Here is a 19,934-nt window from a genome sequence, read left to right as displayed (position 1 = left end):
TTAAAGATATGTTTTGAATATATTATTGTATCTAGTGTATTAAATTTGTAAAGGTTCCGCGGAACCCAGTGTCTCGACTACTTTTGCTGTAAATTGCAGGATCAACAAAAATGAGGGAAAAAATCAATACAAATATTCCGCTTGATACCACGTTTGGATTGTAGGAAGCTTCTGTCCAAGTTTGGTAAAAAAAATCCTGGATAGTTTATGAATCTAATAAATGTTTTAAAAACTTTAACTGCAGACTGTATGTAATGTTAACTGGAAGAAAAACTAAGTCCATTTTTAAGTAAAATACAGATACACAGGTACAAAATCTTAACAAAATTTCCTTCTAGATACTAGCTTTTGATCATAAACAAGCTTCTGTCTTAGTTTGGTACAAAAAAATAAAAATTGTATATGAAAGTTATAAAAATATTTAAAAATTTAACCACAGAGTTAATGTGTTGTTTCCTGGCAGAAAAAAAGTCCATTTAAAGTAAAATATGGAAAAAACGGATTTGTCATTTTACAAAATTTACTTCTAGATACTTTCTTATGATCATAAACAAGCTTCTGTCCAAGTTTGGTACAAACCAAGGATAGTTTAAGAAAGTTATTAAAATTTTAAAAACTACAACCACAGAGTGATGTAATGTTTTCCCGCAGAAAAACTAAGTTCATTTATAAGTAAAATACGGAAAAAATGGAATTTTATTTTCACAAAATTAACTTCTGGATACTATCTCATGATCATAAACAAGCTTCTGTCCAAGTTTGGTAGAAATCCCGTATGGTTTAAGAAAGTTATTAAAATTTCAAAAACTTTAACCACAGAGTGAATATTTGTTGACGCCGCCGACGACGACACCGACGACGACGGAATGTAGGATCGCTTAGTCTCGCTTTTTCGACTAAAGTCGAAAGGATTTGTTTCTTCGTTTTGTTGTCCTAAAATGAAAAATGTGGTACTCATATAAATTGCATAAAAACCAAATGTTGGATATTTTGCAAAATTTGATTTAGAATTCTAATGAAAAGAAGTAATTATTCAACACTTTATAATTAGCGGTAGTAAAAAAATAACAATAGACACTTATTCAGCATCATTGTTTTTAAAACGTCATTAGCAACTGTACTTATCCCAGGCATAGATAACTTCATCCGTATTTGTCAAAACGCTTTTGAATTTTGGGTCCTCAATGCTCTTCAACTTTGTATTTGTTTTGGCATTCTAACTCTTTTGATCTAAGCGCCACTGGTGAGTCTTATGTAGACGAACCCGCGTCTGGCGTATTAAATCATAAGCCTGGTACATTTGATACCAATATATGTAGGAAAAGTTCAGGATTAAGTCAGCACACAATTTAACTCGATGTGAAACGGGCTGGCTAAAATAGTATATCAATGGACGATATTGGAGTAAAATATTCAATTCTAATAAACTGAATTTTCTACCTTTGCTATAACAAATATAATTTGTGTCTAGCTTCTCCCTAATTGTTTGTTGTGTTTCTTGTTTATGTATTAAAAAAAGTGCGGTATACCAAAAAGACAAATAACAAAAGAAAATTAGAAGTCAACATACAATCTTTTGATTATGTTTTGTATATTTTTGTATTAAATATCGCTGTTTTTGTTTGCTTTTACATCTCATTTGTCTTGTTCACGCACTTATCTCTCGAACTCAATTCTTTATTGAGGAGAAAAACAATTAAAAAAAATGTATTTCAAATTAAGTCCAAAAAAAATCTTCGGACATTTATTTGAAATCATTTTCGATTTTGTCAATTTCTGTGTATTCGCACAATTTTTTTACCATCTTTACGATCGTATGTTACATACAGAATTGGCCATAAGTATTCGTCACTTGAGATTTTTCGCTATATATTGTATATATATATCATGTATATAACTAAATTATTAAAAAAAAAAATTTGGGGTCATTTTTCGTTTGATTTTAAGCAAATTGGTACCAATAGAAGCAGAATTGTCACAGGTTTATTAGACTAAGTTTATTTGGTCATATGTTTTTTGTGGATCATTTTCACAAGATAAACACAAATATTATTTTCTGTTCAGAAATTCGCTATATATTCAACCAATTTAAATTATAAAAATTTGTTGTATGCTTTTACATCAAGAGAAAACAAAAACACCGGAAGATAACACAATTGCCAAATAAATTCTTCTTCTTTAAAAAATCCAACCATAAATGTCCTCAAAATATATATTTTTTAAACACCTTCACTATTCAATTTGACTCATTTAATTTTCATAAAATGTAACAAAGTATTTACTTTGACCCTTTCACAAAAAGATAAAAATTTCAAACATTTTGAACCAACCATTTTATCAGAACAATTACACTGGTTATATAGCAGTTTGACAAACACTAATTTTGATCATTGAGAAGCTTAATATTCCCTCAACAACACAATGTAGTTGAAACGTTTAGCTGATTTTACAGAATTATCTCCCTGTAGTGTTAGGTATCACCTTAAGGGGGTGTTAACTCCTCTCTTTCAAAATACAGAGCTTTTGAAAGACTGTTATAAATCGATCAAAACTAAAAAAGATGTAAAAAGCGATAGGTATTTGTATCGAGATATATAAGACAATGAAATTTGACAGAAATTGATTCACTTAAACATATATCACTTGAACCTTTTTACTTTCAAAACTATGAAAAAATAACAAGGCTTTTATCATGTTTATGAAAAAAATATGTGATAAAAATTTGAACTTTGAATTAGGGGTATACAGTAAAATCACAAAAGTACTGAACTCCAAGGCAATTCAAAACGGATAGTTCCTAATCAGTTAGCAAAAACAACCCACATCAAACGAATGTAGAACAGCTGTCAAATTGCTTACTTGGTACAGGCATTTTCTTATGTTGATAAAACCTGGTATTATAGCTAGCTAAACTTGTATGACCGTCGCATCAAATTCCAATATATTGACAACGATGTGATCAAAACAAACAAACATAAAAGGTAAAATATCACAAATAGGGGTATGTGATTGCAATTTTAAATGGCACCACATAAAACATTTAAGAAGATTTCGAATATCTAACAAAAAGTCTTAAACGAAACCAGCCAAGGTCTATTATAAGCAATAAAGAATAAAAGATAAGTCGTTTTGTGTTAAGATGCTGACCAAATTGACCGACATAGGAATAATCTCAACATTTCGAGAATGTGTTTTTTGCGTACCTCTATACCAAGAAGGCTACTTACATTTTAGTTTCATACTCATAGAATAAACCACCAGTAGAGTGTCATAGTTTTCTATCGAAAAATGTATCTATTTAACAATGTTCACGCAAATCAAATTATAAAACATTATATTTAATGTCAGTAGATATTGTCATTAAAATGGTTCAATCGCTTTATATTACACTGTTTTCAATCTTAATAGAGGGAGAGAATTCAGCACGAATAGTAATACATACTGTAGAGCAAATTGTTAGTATTCCGTTCCTGCTTCACAAAAAAAGGTATCTAGATAACCTTTTAATTTACTATCGGAAAAGAACAATCAAAATCCGATCTATCCTTGATAGAAATAGTCAGTATAGTTCTCGCAAAATTGTTTCTAGTTTCCGACCCATATTGTTTTGACAATCAAAATCCGATCCATCCTGGATAGAAGTAGTCAGAATAGTTAAATTGTTTCCTGAGTATTGATCCGTCTCTTACTGGCCATTTATAATACGTCACTTCCCCTCCAGTTAACCACCCAATCCACCAGCTGAAGCTACCAACTGTTGTTATTGTATGATCACAGAGTGATAAGGTTGCGACTATTATCTCCCATTTCGGACTATCAATATATTCAACCTTGTTTTTCACGTGACGGGGCATGTTAGCTTTAGCCCAAGTCATGTTTTGTGAAGTTACTAAAAAAAGAACATTTCTATATTTTGATAGAAAATAGTTGACAGATTTGGACAAATACTCTGGTGTTGCAATATTAAAACCAACTTTTTTTAAATAACTATTACTGCACATATCTCCTAGTCGAATATGTATGCCCACTAAAGTTACCTCTTTTCTGGATTCTTCGTTGAACTTTTGCAGAATTTCCATAATATTGTGTTCAGCCTCGATTTGAATATGGCGTCGAAAAGTTAATTGTTTCCTTAGTTCTTTCCTAAATTCATAAAAATATTTCCAGGATTGTAGAGAACGAACTAATCTGACATTTTGAGAATTGTTAAACCTTAAAAGACTATCGTCGTAAGCAGACGACCGTTTTTCATGCCGGTAATTAAATGTCTGGCATATTTTCACGTCTGGTCGTACATCAACGTCAATGTTAAATACACGATTTATTTCTGTATTTTCACCTACTATTAAGTGCATATTCTTTGATCTCGAAATACCAAAATGGGATGCAAATTGGAATAAGTTATTTCCAAACCTTGCTTTAAAAACAGGACACAAATAAAAAATATTACTCGTGTATTTATTTTCTTTGTTACTGAAACCATTTGTGGTAGTATTTATGTCATGCACATGTTCAGCCGGTATTTCTCGACAGTTTTTTGTAAAATTGTTCCCGTGTTGAAATTTCCTGCATTTTGTATTAATCGATTTAAAGATGACAGAGAGGGATAGATGTACAACTAGTACATGTAGTATGGATGCAATTAATATCACTGAAAAAGATAGCACACAATTGATAACACTGAAAAAGAAAGCTCACAATTAATAACACTGAAAAAAAACACACAATTGATAGCACTGAAAAAGAAAGCACACAATTAATAACACTGAAAAAGAAAGCATACAATTGATTACACTGAAAAAGAAAGCATACACAAAATAACTAGTGTAAAACTATTCAAACGAGAAAACCAACGGTCTAATCTATATAAAAAAAACAAGACACAAGAAACATTTATAAACCACATCAACAAACGACAACTACTTAACATCAGATTCCTAACTTAGGGTAGTTGTAAACAATTGCATATCTAAACATCTATCTGCATTGTTTGACCACTGAAACATTTATCTGCATTGTTTGTCCACTGAAACATTTATCTGCATTGTTTGTCCACTGAAACAACTTAAACATGTTGGGTCTGGAGAGAAGATAAAGCATCTAGATTTGAAAGCGTTTACAGCAGAATGCATTGAGTGTGTAGGTAAAGGTAATATTTTTGGTTAGATTGCTCGCTTGCTGAACTGTAAAGTCAAAACCGGTATTAGATTAGGAAAACTGCCCTCCGTTAAGAGTAGACTTGTCCGACAGATAACCAATATATCTGTATGGATGTCTATATATAAAAAAAAAAGAAGTGGTATGATTGCCAATGAGACAACTCTCCACAAGAGACCAAAATGACACAGTATTAACAAGTATTTACAACTATAGGTCACCGTACAACCTTGAACAATGAGCAAAGCCCATACCATATAGTCAGCTATAAAAGGCCTCGAAATGACAATGTAAAACAATTCAACATCCCAACAACAAAAAGATACTAGGAACAGATTTTTGAGTACTCGCAGTTAACTGACAGCTAGTTCAAAGCTTTAACAAATTATAAACAAACCATGCAGATAATAAGACTAAATTATCAATCCGTACACATCCAACATCCAATGGATTTAGTGTAAAGACGTCATAAACAGTCAGAGAAAAACATGATCTTGTGCAATGCCAAGATACAGGTATCGACAGATTATAGATCCATGAATGTGTATAATCATGTATAAAACAAACCAGTACTATTTAGGTTGCTTTTAATTTACTGATAACAAAATCAATATTTATACCAATAAAAACAATATTCAATGATCTTATTACAGTGTTGAATTGGTAAACTTTTAGAATAAGTTTATTTCAAGGAGCGATAAGTTTACCAGGATCATTTCTAAATTTCCGGCCACGGTTAACAACATTTCCGTAAAAATGAGGATGTGCTATCCCGTTTGAAATAAGTTTTCTACAGTTAAAACCAAACTTCAAAATCAAGTATTCAAATTTTATGGAAAAATCTAGTAAAAGTTTTAAGTAATATATTGTAACGATATCCCTGGTTTAATAATTTACCAGTAATACAGCAGAATGCATTGAGTGTGTAGGTAAAGGTAATATTTTTGATTAGCTTGCTTGCTAGCTGAACCGTGAAGTCATTATTAGGTCAGGTAAACTACCCTCCGTTAATAGTAGACTGGTCCCTAAGATAACCAATTTATCTGTCTGGAGATCTAGACTACTTCGAAAGGAGTGTGGTATATATAACTTAAAACAGACTTCACGGTTCAGCTAACAAGCGAGCTAACCAAACGTTCTACCCTTACCGACGCACTCAATGCATTTTGCTGTAAGACAGCTTTGATTACTTCGATTAAATTAAAGCATCCATTTTTGCTTCATCTTGCTCTGGTACTACTACTTGTTTAAAAACATATTTTGGTTTACTAAATAAATAAGTACTGGTCAAAAATGAGAAAATTAATGGATTTGTAACTGACCTATGTAAAGAAATTTCCTCTCCATAACAATGTGCAATTGTGACCAAGGATTGGTAACTAACGTATGTAAAGAAATGTTCTCTGCATATCAATTTGCAGTTGTGAATGCTGTCTCACTTCAACATGTTTCATATCATAGTCGATGTTTAATAGTCAAATGTATATACTAATCGAACAAGAATCAAACTATCATAATTATGAAATAATTCGTTTATATGTTAAAATGTGTTTTGTCTCTATCGATTTGTAGTGGAAATAAGATTAATTTGTATTCATTTGAACAAGGATTTGCAAATCCTGGATTTGAAGAAATTTAATTTTTATGTTTTCATATGATCTTTTCTTTATTAATGTATATTAAGTGTTATTTGTCCGGTTTTTGCCTTGTTTATAACCACCAAGTCGACGCTACAGCTGGTGGCATTTCGTCTACGCATGGTATATCACAAACTCAGTATCAGAGTTAACGACATGTCACGTTACTGCTTTTTTTCTTTCTACTTTTCAAAAATAATTAAAAAAAAAAAAAAGACGGTGCACAAATTTAAAGAATAACAGTGGAAAATAGAAAAAAATCAATAGGTTCAATATATACTTATCTCAGTAATGAAGGATTTTCAAAATAACGAAAATATGTAATACTGATTAAATTGATAGTAATTTCTAATTTAAGTAATTTTTATTGAACATGTAAAATTTCACAGATAAAAAATTAGTGCTGAAATTTGCACATCAGACTTTTTAATTTAGTTTCGTGTATTGTTTATTTTCAAAACAATTAAAGTTTCAGGTGAACGATTTTTCAATATCATAGTCTAAATAATAATTTCAATAATATCAAATATTTAACAGTGACCTATTCTATAAGTGAATTTATAATCTCTGTATTAATCTAAATAATCCGTTTATACAATAGGTTACATTTTAACCACCTCGGAAAGAAATTGATTTTGTGAAGCGTATAAATGATAGACCACGACCACTTTAAATTACTAAATCCTGAACTAATTTAAACAATCGTAATTTTCATTTGCTAAATAGGAATGCTAAACATAGTTATGTTGGAGTAAGCTTAAGACAGAATAATAAAATAAAAAGACAAGGGATGATTTAACTAGTTAGAAATTAAGGTTAAATTTGATTTTGCATAAATGCAAACTGAAATCATGTCGAAACAAATAAAGAAGACATATGGTATCAAATTTCCGAGACCTAAGTTTGGATTTATGTTCAATGTGGAAAAAGGATTAAACAAACTAAAAAGTCATAAACAGAAGTCGGTCAAGACAGCATACTTATTAGCCATTTTCTTAGGTCCATTCGGAGCGCATCATTTTTATCTAAACCGATGGTTTATGGGAGTTGTGTATCTGTTGACGTTCGGGATCTTTGGAGTAGGGTGGATAATAGACTTGTTCCGAATACGCTCTTTGGTCGAGGATGAGAATGAAGCGTGTGATGATGATAAGTATAAGACGGAGAAGACAGTGTTGGATTCGTATCTTGTTTGGTTTCCTTTCGGGATAATAGGCAAGTACTTCAAGGTGTAGCATAACATGAGGGTGTGAAAAGGGGTATACGTCTCTGTATGATATAAGACCATGTTTATCCTTTCTTTTTTTCTCAGTTCTCTTTTCTTTATTTCAGAACCCTGTTCTTTTTCATTCTTTCGTAGTGTTTTGATTATATTTTCTTTAATCTTTATTTTGTTGTTGCCATTTAGTCTCTGTTTTGCCCTTTTATTCTGTATTCTGTAAATCGCCATCAAGACCCTCGTATTGTATAGTTTAAAATATAGAAACAAATCAAATGCTGTAAATTACATCTATAGGAGCTTTGTACATCTTACCTTTTAGAGCTGTTATAATGTTTATTTACAAATTGTTCAAAATGAATGTACATACAAAAAAATACAGAACGGTGTTCGTCTTTGATATGCATAAGATACTCATCACTGGACGTAAAGCAAACTAAGGCCAATTTGTCACATAGTTAAAATGGTTAAAGGTCGGTGGAAATATAAGAATGCAAGTACATAGTTAAAATCGTTTGGTCTCATATGAAGATATTAGGGGTCTATGATTACACGTAAGACGGCACATGCCATGGTATTCAAACTCATTGGTCGAACATAACTAAAACACCATGACAAAAAACTTGAGACCAAAACACAAACAACAGTACACAAAACACAGCATATAAAACTAAACACTCCGCTACACGAACCCAATGAAAAACGGGGTAATCTCAGGTGCTCCGGAACGGTACCAGATCTTATTTTCCCAACAAGATAATTTTGAAACTTTTTTACATTTTTAGGTTGGCATCACTTTTACCTGAGGAACTTCTCGTTAGCATTGCTATATCTTTTAACATTTGGAGTGTACGGTATAGGCTGGGTTCTGGATGGGTTTTTCATGCCATCTTTAGTAGAACAAAGCAACACAAAAGAAAAATTCTCAACTGATCTAGAAATTCTGAAAACATACTTAATTGCTGCATCGCCCTTCGGAATTCTCGGTGCTCATCAGTATTACAGTGGGAGAATTTTATGGGGATTGTCATACACGTTCACATTAGGAGGTTTGGGAATTTGGTGGCTATTTGATTTGTTTAGAATTTCCGCCATTGTTCACAGGCGGAAACAATGGAAAGTTGGAGTTAATCTAAACAAAATATACGCAGACGATGTGTACCTGATTTGGATATGGTTTGGAATATTGGGAGGACATCATTTTTACCTCCGACGATATAAAGCAGGGTTTTTGTATCTATTTACATTAGGTTGTTTTGGCGTCGGGTGGTTGGTAGATCTCGTTAGAATTCCGTGGATTGTACGTGATTATAATTTGGACCATGTTGAACAGGACGAAATTACATTTAGCGATGCTTTTATGGAGTCGTTATCAGATTTTGACCGACAGGAAATACAACGTGCTATAAGGCGCGCTCGCTACAGTGGTGATGATAATTCTGTCTTTGAAAACGATGACGGAGATGAAATTGTAAGTGGTCATGAGTTTTACGGATTAGATTCTTCTTTAAATAGTTCACAACGACCAAAATTTGACGTAGGCTCAAGAAGAGAGTCAACTATTGAAGATGATAAAAACGTAGCCATGGTAACAACAGTGGCAATAATTTCTAGTCCAGATGAATCCGTTACAGCATCTGCAAAAACCGAAAAGTCACATAAACGAACCACAGATAATAACGAGTCCTTTGGTAAAGGCAAAAAGTCGAAATCTCGGGGCGAGAAAGACAAAACGGTAATGTTAAACCCTGCTTTATTTAGTGCTTTACATAATATTAGCGAGAATGAGGACCATCCGATAAATGCATCTATAAATCGTTCAAAGAGTATTCCAGCAAGATTGTGCAATGAAAATAGCTTAAAAAGATATTCTAACAATATGCTAGAAAGAAAATCATCAGTGCATACGTTGCAAATAAATGAAATCAATCACATCGAAACCAATACAAACCATAACTGTCATAGTGCAAATGATATTATAATAAATAATACGGAAGCTACAGACCTTCATACAAATGATAGAAGAAAGCTTGGAAAATCTGCGAGTTCCCAATCCTTCACATCTACAGCTGTTCTCAATCGTGTAAACTCTGATGCAGGTGAAGAGGATGCTGCAACTAAGCGGAAGCGGAAGCTGCTCATGCGATCCAACACGCAAGTAGCTGGATTATCGTGGTATGATCCTCATGACGCTGCACAAAATGTTAAACCAAATCGTAGAGCAAGTGAGAGTGAAATAAATGATAATTCATTAAATAGTAATGATTCAGTTTCAACACTTCCTAGAGTAACGAAAATTCCTATACGTGCAGTAAAAAAGGCAGTCATGAAAAGAGAGAATTCTCTTCCAATTATGTCGTCTGCGCAAACGCAAACTTTTTCAAGAATTGACGAGGAATCAGACCTTGAAATAAATGTTCAAAAAGCAAAAAATATACTTCCAAATGGTAGGAAAAAGTGTCACAGCATCTCCGAGGAAATTGTTCATATTGTATCGTCTGCTTCGTTAGTCAATGTTTTTGATGACGTAGAAGAAATTCCAACAGGTCCAGATACGTCAAATAAATTGTCATCAAACATGTTTACAGCAGGTAAAGATACAGGTATAGGACTTCATAATGCCATTTCTGAAAGTAGACCAATTACTAAACGATCAATGAGTTTTCCTAGTCGACAAATATCACTTAATGAAGACACGTCTTATCAAAATGGCAATGTGCTTATTGTTGATGACGGAGAACATTTTGACAATTCGAAGTCGTTAAGACGTTCGTCCACCCAATCTGGGATAAAAGAATTAGTACCTGAAGAAAGTACAAAACTTAAGAAGAGGAGAAAATCATTTATTCCGAAGCTAACTAAATCTAAGTCAGGTAATTATATATAAAAAAATTGTTGTGTGCACTCTTTATAGATAAGCAAACTATACTAAGGGGTTATCATAAATGATAATTAGAAAAGACAACACCATGGTCAATGGAAGAAAGAGCCAAATATCATTGTTTTTGTTGTATTTTTGCCTTTGGTGGTACATATATAGTGGCCTTATTACCAAAGTCCTCACAGTACATCTTCTTCAGTATCTTTTAGGAAACATCACGTATTAAGCCGTAAACAAACAATACACCACAAAGAAAACTAAGTAGGTTTGGTATTTCTTTTCACCGTATTTCCTTGAATTTGAAATTGGGCTATCATATCACTTTTGTATGTACTGAATAAATGGATTATATCGAAATCAGACTTTACTACATAGGAGGTTTCATTTGGGGGAGGGGTCATATACCTGACCCTGCTAGTTGTTTTGACAGACTCCCGTATCCCGCTTATGATCAGTTGATCATTGTAATGAAAACGCTTATTATTTCATGTGTACAGCCCGCATTCGTTTCTCGTGTTTACGCTTAATAACTTGACTTTCACTCGTCACGCTTACAAAAAAGCGTTATTTGTAATGTTCGTTATATCACTAGAACGTATTTATGACATCGCCGAATGCGAGTTCTTTTTTTTTTTCTTAATGCTATTTGGGGGTCCAGAAATGCATATATCATTTTTATGCAGCGAGGAAAATCTGCTTTTGTCAATTTAACAGCCTCTTGCTATTATTTTGACCGAAAATAAACCACTTCATTATAGTCGTTCAAAAAACAAAGAGAAGTACTGTAAATTCAGAAATGATTGCGATGTTTTTATTATGCGACAGGGTTTAAATCGCAATAATTTAAACACACATTATTTTTTTTTTATAGGAATAAAACAGGTTTTTCTCGATATCGCAAACATTCATAATCGCATTTTAGTCTAAAATGACAAAATCGCAATAATAAATGCACGCAATAATTTCTGAATTTACAGTATCCAAACTAGAAACAGAAACAAAAATAAGTTAAATGTCATTATTTTTTTCATTACTTTAGCCATGGTCAAAGTTCTTCCCAATTTAATATTCATCCTTCCATTGGTCACTTAGTTCTGCTACAGGACGATCACCCCAGTTAACAACTGATTAACTTGCATTTTTTTTTAATCTAAAAATACGAGCTTAAATAAGAAATACACCAATGCTTGCAAAATTTAAATGGCATGTTTATAGAGAAAACAATGCGTGTTGTAAAATTAAAAGTTAAAGGAGATTAAAGACTAAGTCGTTAAACAGGACTATTATTTTTTTTTTAAATGATATTAACAATGCAGGTCAACAATAAATACTTGGTTAATTAAAAATAAACTTCACCTTAATTCTTTATATATTATAAAATAAGGAGGGGCAGTAAACATTCCGATTTTTTTTTTACAAAACACATATTTCAGGCTAAAAGGGGCCCGGGCATGCATTCGATTACGTGGGCGCATTAAATTTTGAGATTATTTGCGCAGCGTTTGGTTACATTTGTGCGCAATCATTTTACAGTATAATTGGGCGGGCGAAAACCGGACACAAAGATATGTTTAGAATCGTTCATACCTTACACGTTCTTAATTTCTTAGAATTTAATCAGCAAAGACTTAGATGATGCACTGCCAGGGGCGTAGCTGCCGTTAGGCACTTTAGGCACGTGCCTACACATAATTTTTTCACAAATATTTTTTTTTATTAAAAAAAAATAATAAACAACGTTATCTGTAGATGAACGCCAGTGAAGTTGTCAAAACTCTTTAATGATCGAATGTCAGGTGTACACTAGTCTCTCATCCTTAGTGAATGGAATATTGGATAGAATTGAATGTTTTTATATGATTTTACCTTATATAGAAACTATAAACTAGAACTTTGGTACTGACCATTTCACTTCTATCAACAAAAACTTGAATGAACCAAAACTTAGACACATGAGTTTTTTAATTAGTTGTTGTTAGTTTTCAACTAGCATTCCACTTTGTCTTCACCTGACCTACAATCAAACCTTTGTCAATGTTGGTTGTCCGTTTCGCTCATCGCTTTGCAGGATGTATATTCTTGAAAATACGCAGTCACGTGGGACATTAAATCCGATGCCTAGTTGCAGAGAGAATGTCACTCTTTGAGGAGTTCTGTTCGTAGTTAGTCTACTGAAAGGCAAAATTTCTGCTCCTATCCAAGTAATCCATCATTTTCCAATGCATGCCATTTTCAAATTTCAAGACCTTCGTTCAGTACGGCACCTATTACAGGGCCTAGCTCCCTCTTGCACTTATCGTAAATTTGTTTTTTTTGTCCTGAATTTGCATAAATGTTTGACACTGGATGTTTAAAAATCAATCAATCAACTAGCTTCCAGTCATTTTGAGTACTCTCAGATCTGCGTGTAATGACCACAATTATTCAAATTTCTATAAGCAGGTGGGGATTTTACAGTAGAGGATATAAAGACATATGAATTTCTTTAATTTTGCTACGATAGACTGTATGAACAGAACAGAACTTTTGGATCAGGCATCGACTATGTATGTATGTGTTTGTGTGGCTTGGCTGAAGGTTTAAGAATGAAAAGATTGATGGTTGATGTCTAGCCAAAAGGATAGTTTGATTATATAGTAATATCAGTGTTCACGACGTGCCTAATTTTTTTAAATGAAGGATCGTCAATATTTACTATAAATTAAGTTAAACGTATATATCATGCAGTCAGAACGGAATAGATATGAAAATACCAAACAGGGTGTACTGCTCAATTAAAGGGATACGCTGATCTATGCTGGGCAAGCATATTGTGAAATATTTTTTTTTTATATTTTCGATTGTACTGCGTTATTTAATTCACCAGTCAGATGTTACGTCAAATTATTCATAATTCTTTGAACTTTTCATCATGTATATTATAATTTTCATGATTAAATAACCAGTAAATTTAATATTTTTGTACATAAAATTTGACAGCTACATGTAAAACGCTGAAAACTGTGTTTCGTCAGGGGGCTTAGCCCCCCCCCCCCCTGAATCCCCTACCAGAGCTCTACCCTGGACCTGCTGGAGGCCTAGACAGGCCCCCAGACCCCCTGCCGATTGGTGCCTACAGTTATCTGAATACCTTGTTACGCCCCTGATTGCAATATTGGCATAGTCAAATACAAACAACACCATCAGGTAATGTTAACCTAAGATGAATTTAAATATTCTGAGTATGTCCCTTTTAACATAGCTCTTACCGTATCCCTTGAGTTCGAAAGAATGTAAACTTTCCCGGTGAAGGTGATGGCATCATCTTACTCAAATTATGCAGCGCCCTCTTACGGGTAGTGTCTTTAAAGATAACGTCTAGCTTATTCGGGCTAGACATAAGGATTTGAGACCGGATCCATATTTTTGCCAAAAGAAAAACGACGGTTGCACAATTATTATATGTCCCGTCAATCATAACTTCGTTTTAAAATTTGTTTTTTATTTTACAGATGCCAATACACCGGTGATGAAGCTTGATGTGAATGACGACGAGAACACACACGAAGCATGGTCATCAGGTGATACCAGTAAACCAGGATTTCTTACAATAAAATGAGTTTAACACAGTGACTATAGTTATTTAATTCCATTCAGTGGCGGATCCAGGGGGGGGTTCCGGGGGTGCGCACCCCCCCTTTATTTTTGCCGATCAATGCATTTGTATCGGGACATATGTTTTGCACCCCCCCTTTGCCCTGGGTTAGCCTGGGTTAGCACCCCCCCCCCCCTTTCGAAAATTCCTGCATCCGCCCCTGCCATTCTACGCTTTGAACAAGTGGAAAAATTTAAAATACAATAATACCGAACGCCGTGAAAAATTCACAACGAAAAGTCCCTAATCAAATGACAAAATCAAAAGCTGAAACACATCAAACGAATGAATAACAACTGCCTGTCATAGCAAATAAAAAAAAATCCACATCTGTATGGTGAGTCTTGTATTTCAATGGTTCAAAATAACAGTACGCTAGGAGGCAAAATAAAAATGCGTAATATTATTACTAATTTTTCAACTGTATAAATGTACTTACCTCTTAAAAGGACACTGAATTTTACATCTAATAAGGTGACTAATATAGCAGACTTGATGTTCCAAAGCTGGTATCTAAACCCAAAAATCATACCGTCTCCAGAGATACTATATATAGGAAATCTCTTTTAAACTTCACTTAAACAAATTGGGCCGTGCTTCTCCTGACCTCGGCATGCCAATTAGTAATGGGTTCATATGACCAAGAATATTTTCAAAACTAAAACATAAATAAAAGTTTGTTGGCATTTTTTGAAGAGAGTGTATTTCTGACAATTTGCTGTATTCAGTCTCCTTATTTTTATATTTGATGCACGAACAATTTTGTAGTACAGCTTGATTTTATCATTTATGTTAATAAATAGTATTTGTATATATTCGTTCATGCATTGACTTGTTGACTGACTTTGACAGAGTATACAGTATGACAGTACTTTGATTTTCTATTCACTTAGGTATTTACATCCTGGGTTTTCTATTTCTTTATACGATTGGTTACTCTGTGAACTCCTTTGATATTGAGACACTCTTTTTAAATTCTATACAGAGATATAGAACACTGATACTTTATTGTGATTTAGAGATATTTATTCTTCTTATTCTGGAAACCATTCTTTATATTCAGGTCAGTTATATTCCTTACATTAGTATTTGATGCATGTATTTCTATATTTTTATCTTGGTATAAAAGATATGAATGTGTTATGAAAATGAGTATGAAATAAAATTGAGAATGGAAATGGGGAATGTGCCAAAGAGACAACAACCCGACAATAGAAAAAAACAACAGCAGAAGGTCACCAACAGGTCTTCAATGAGAGGTTTCTCGATTTGCTACGTATCTGGTACGGTTGGTACGTAAAGCAACCGTTAGTGCTGTTTTGGAGGTATCATTTTAAGCATGAAATAATTTTATTCATCATGATAAAATCAAAAGAATTGAAATGCGTATCACCAAAAAACTAGCTTAACGATTTATTTGATAACGATTTCAGCGTTTCAAGAACTCTTTGTTTATGATTATTTATGGGATGACTTAGCTATACACCAGTGCATGAATCAAACAGACCTTTTAACGAACTGGGTTAACACGGCCTTTACAGATTCTAAATATAGATTTGCGTTTCTGTTTGTTAGTGGTAATGTCAGAAAAGTAAAGATTATTTTCTTACAGAGTGAGACTTTGGAATCACTAAAATAATAACTATAGACTTCTTTCTAAAACACATGATACTGGTGATGGTTATATTTGTTAACGTGTAAAATTTGCGTAGTTTTCGTATTATAATTAGTTCTTGCATGATTTTGAAATTAGTTTTTATTATTCAAGTAATCTATTTCGATCAATGCAGCAGATTTTTTTTTTTTTGATAGAATATTGGAGCTGAGATTTCATATTAAGTGATAAAATGAAATTCTCCGATATATGCTTTTCTAGAAATACATTCTAGAAAGTAAAATTGAAAAAAATATTGATCAATCAGTATTCACTATACGGTTGCTAAAGATAAACAATCATTTCTTAAATCATTGAATGTAATTTACTAGAACAATTTTCATATGATTATACTAAAATATAATTGTACTGACACTTGTGTCCAATGAATATTTTATTAGAACCATAGAAAATGGAAATTAGGAATATGTCAAACAGACAACAACTCGACCAAAGAGCAGATAGCAGCCGAAGGTCACCAATGGGTCGTCAATGCAATGAGAAAATCCCGCACCCGGGGTGGACCTCAGCTGGCCCCCCGAACAAAAATATGTACTAGTTCAGTGAAAATGGATGTCATACTTTATATACTCCAAAACATATAAATGAACTAAAATTAAAAAAAAACATACAAGACTAAAAAAGGCTTCTGTCTTGGGACTGATCACTATATCTATTATTTGATCCTTTATTCGTACTTTTAACGGTAGTAAAATTTCGTGAAACGTGTGATTGACGATGTTTGCCAAATTTCAGAAAAATATAAGAATTGTATTATAGATAATGAATTTGAACAACTAAAATAAACCTACAATACTAAATTTTATCATAGAATGTAAAGAATTCCTCCTGGTTATTTATTACGAACAAGTAAGTTGATCTCCGATTTTATATACTATCATGATTATCACATAGATTAAAATCTATTGAAGATGAGAACCATTTTACAATAAGTTGTCCTTTATATAGCGAACAGAGAACATCATTATTGGATATAGAAAACAGTTTGTGTACTAATTTTAAAGAATTACCCAATGAAAAAAACATATGTCTGGCTGTTCACAAATGAGCATTTACCAACTTTGTAAGTGCCTAGGAAATGATAATATTCAGTCTGTTGATACGAGATCCAAGTGGAAACAAAATATATAAAGGATATTTCATTATTATGGAATATTTTGTAATAGTTAAATGAAACACGGCATGTGTGAGACACTGATCCTGTCCATAACATGATAGGAATATGTTAAGTTCTTGTTTTTATTTTTTGCCAATCATATTGTGCATATAGTTGGTGTGGAATAATGCACATCATAGGTTCTAGATTTCATTCTAGCATTTCTCATCTTTTTATCTCATAAACTTTATTATTATCTTTATTCATATGTCCATGAACTTTTTTATATTTTTATTTTTAACATTTGAATATTCTTCGTGAAGTAGGAGATTTTTTGTATTTACCTTTAATATTATATATTTTCAAGGAGGTCAATTTTGTATTTCAAAATAGCGCTTTTTTGTTATCTTTTCTAAAAGCCTACCCCAAAAAATGCTAACTTTTTAAATTTTAAACTATTATATATCAGTTTAACAGGCAAACATAAGATACAGTATGAATGCACTTTTTGTAAAGCTTCTTTTTGCCGATGCAATTTCAGGGGAAATAAATCTTTATTTACAACCTCTCGTTGCAACGGTTACTTGCAACGGTTTGTTGAAAGTATAATCGAGTACACGCAATATTGTTTGATATGAATAGGTAACATATCTACATGAAAGTTATACCAAGTTGTAGCTACAAATCATCTAAATACGTTTACTAATGATTCATGAAACATACATTGACATTAAGGGCATATATGAATTAATTTCAAAAGTTCAATGACGGCTCCCAGTTCGTACTACGGTTGGTACCGTAGCAAATCGGGAAACCTCTATGTAGCGAGAAATTCCCGCACCCGGAGGCGTCCTTCAACTGGCCCCTAAACAAATATATACTAGTTCAGTGATAATGAACGCCATACTAATTTCCAAATTGTACACAAGAAACTAAAATTAAAATAATACAAGACTAACAAAGGCCAGAGGCTCCTGACTTGGGACAGGCGCAAAAATGCGGCGGGGTTAAACATGTTTGTGAGATCTCAACCCTCCCCCTATACCTCTAGACAATGTAGAAAAGTAAACGCATAACAATACGCACATTAAAATTCAGTTCAAGAGAAGTCCGAGTCTGATGTCAGAAGATGTAACCAAAGAAAATAAACAAAATGACAATAATACATAAATAACAACAGACTACTAGCAGTTAACTGACATGCCAGCTCCAGACTTCAATTAAACTGACTGAAAGATTATGATTTCATCATATGAACATCAGGCACAATTCTTCCCGTTAGGGGTTTAGTATCATACCATCATAACATATATGAGAAGAACATAACCCGTGTCATGCCAACAACTGGTTTTTGAATAAATGTGTTTAGTTCCGATGCAAAGACCTATAAGTGAATCAATATTAACGCCAAAATATGCAATCTTTAATGACCTGACAACAGTATCGTAACTATATCCCTTCTTAATAAGTTTATTCAAAGGTTTTGTTAGTTTTTGAGGTGAATACTGACACCTTTGTGCTTTATAAAGAATATTTCCATAAAAAATTGGATGTGAAATACCTGAACGTATAAGAAGTCTGCATGTTGAGCTATATTAACGAAAGATGTCCTTATACCGATGATAAAATTTAGTAAATGTTTTGACTAGTTTGTGATATCGAAAACCCTGGTGTAATAATTTTTCAGTAATACATAAATTTCTCTCGTTAAAATCTAAAACATTGTTACATACACGAGCGAATCGTACAAGTTGAGATATATAAACACCGTAAGATGGTGACAAGGGAACGTCACCATCTAAAAATGGATAATTAACGATAGGAAATGAAAAATCATCTCTTTTATCATAAATTTTAGTATTCAGCTTTCCGTTAGTGATATAGATATCAAGATCGAGGAAAGGGCAGTGGTCATTGTTAGTATTAGCTTTTATTTAAAGTAAGTTCAACAGGATAAATTTCTTTAATATACATACTGAAGTCGTCATTATTGAGAGCCAAAATATCATCCAAATATCTAAAAGTATTATTAAATTTGTTTATCAGATGTTGTTTCGATGGGTCTTTGCTTATTTTTGTCATAAATTGTAACTCATAGCAATACAAAAACAGGTCCGCAATAAGTGGTGCACAGTTAGTCCCCATTGGATTTCCGATAATCTGACGATATACGGAATCCCCAAAGCGAACAAAAATGTTATCTAGTAAAAATTCAAGGGCATATATAGTATCAAAGCATGTCCAATTGACATAGTGTTTTTGTTTATTGCTACTAAAAAATGACCTAAAAGAGTTTGAACATATATATTCACATTCTGACTTTTTAAATGCCCATTTAATTAGGTGTGTGAATTTGTTCTTAATGAGAATGTGAGACAATGTGGTATACAGGGTAGAAAAATCAAAACTTTGAACAGATTTAAAATCACCAATATAAGCATGCAATTTATCAAGTACTTCCAACGAGTTCTTGACACTCCAAAAGTAATTAATTCCACTATTTTCGAAGGCCTTATTTGAACAATTTATTATCAGGTTTTTAATTGTACCAAGTGTGCTGGTAAGAAGAATAGACAATTTAGTAGTGGAACAATGGCTTGAAGACGAAATAAATCTATATTTAAAAGGTGTTTTG

At 32.7% G+C, this 19,934-nt stretch overlaps 1 protein-coding gene across 1 annotated transcript; it reads left to right on the top strand.

Annotated features, from left to right (window-relative positions):
• Window positions 1-7,504: 7,504 nt before the first annotated feature.
• LOC143052580 (uncharacterized) lies at window positions 7,505-14,503 on the top strand. The gene is made up of 3 exons (XM_076225640.1): window positions 7,505-8,009; window positions 8,799-10,886; window positions 14,386-14,503. Exons 1-3 carry the CDS (start codon window positions 7,631-7,633, stop codon window positions 14,490-14,492), a joined length of 2,574 nt encoding a protein of 857 aa, XP_076081755.1. The 5' UTR covers window positions 7,505-7,630; the 3' UTR covers window positions 14,493-14,503.
• Window positions 14,504-19,934: the final 5,431 nt, after the last annotated feature.

Source organism: Mytilus galloprovincialis, chromosome 11 (genome assembly GCF_965363235.1).
Source record: "Mytilus galloprovincialis chromosome 11, xbMytGall1.hap1.1, whole genome shotgun sequence".
Classification (NCBI taxonomy): domain Eukaryota; kingdom Metazoa; phylum Mollusca; class Bivalvia; order Mytilida; family Mytilidae; genus Mytilus; species Mytilus galloprovincialis.
Note: the sequence above shows the minus strand (reverse complement) of the source record. Positions and strands in the feature narration are given on the sequence as shown.

What these genes read in the sequence shown, in the direction of transcription:
- LOC143052580 (XM_076225640.1), top strand. Translation starts at nt 7,631, where the DNA reads ATGCAAACTGAAATCATGTCGAAACAAATAAAGAAGACATATGGTATC. An exon ending in GTTTCCTTTCGGGATAATAG is followed by an intron (nt 8,010 to 8,798) that starts GCAAGTACTTCA and finishes TTACATTTTTAG; the next exon opens with GTTGGCATCACTTTTACCTG. An exon ending in GCTAACTAAATCTAAGTCAG is followed by an intron (nt 10,887 to 14,385) that starts GTAATTATATAT and finishes TTTATTTTACAG; the next exon opens with ATGCCAATACACCGGTGATG.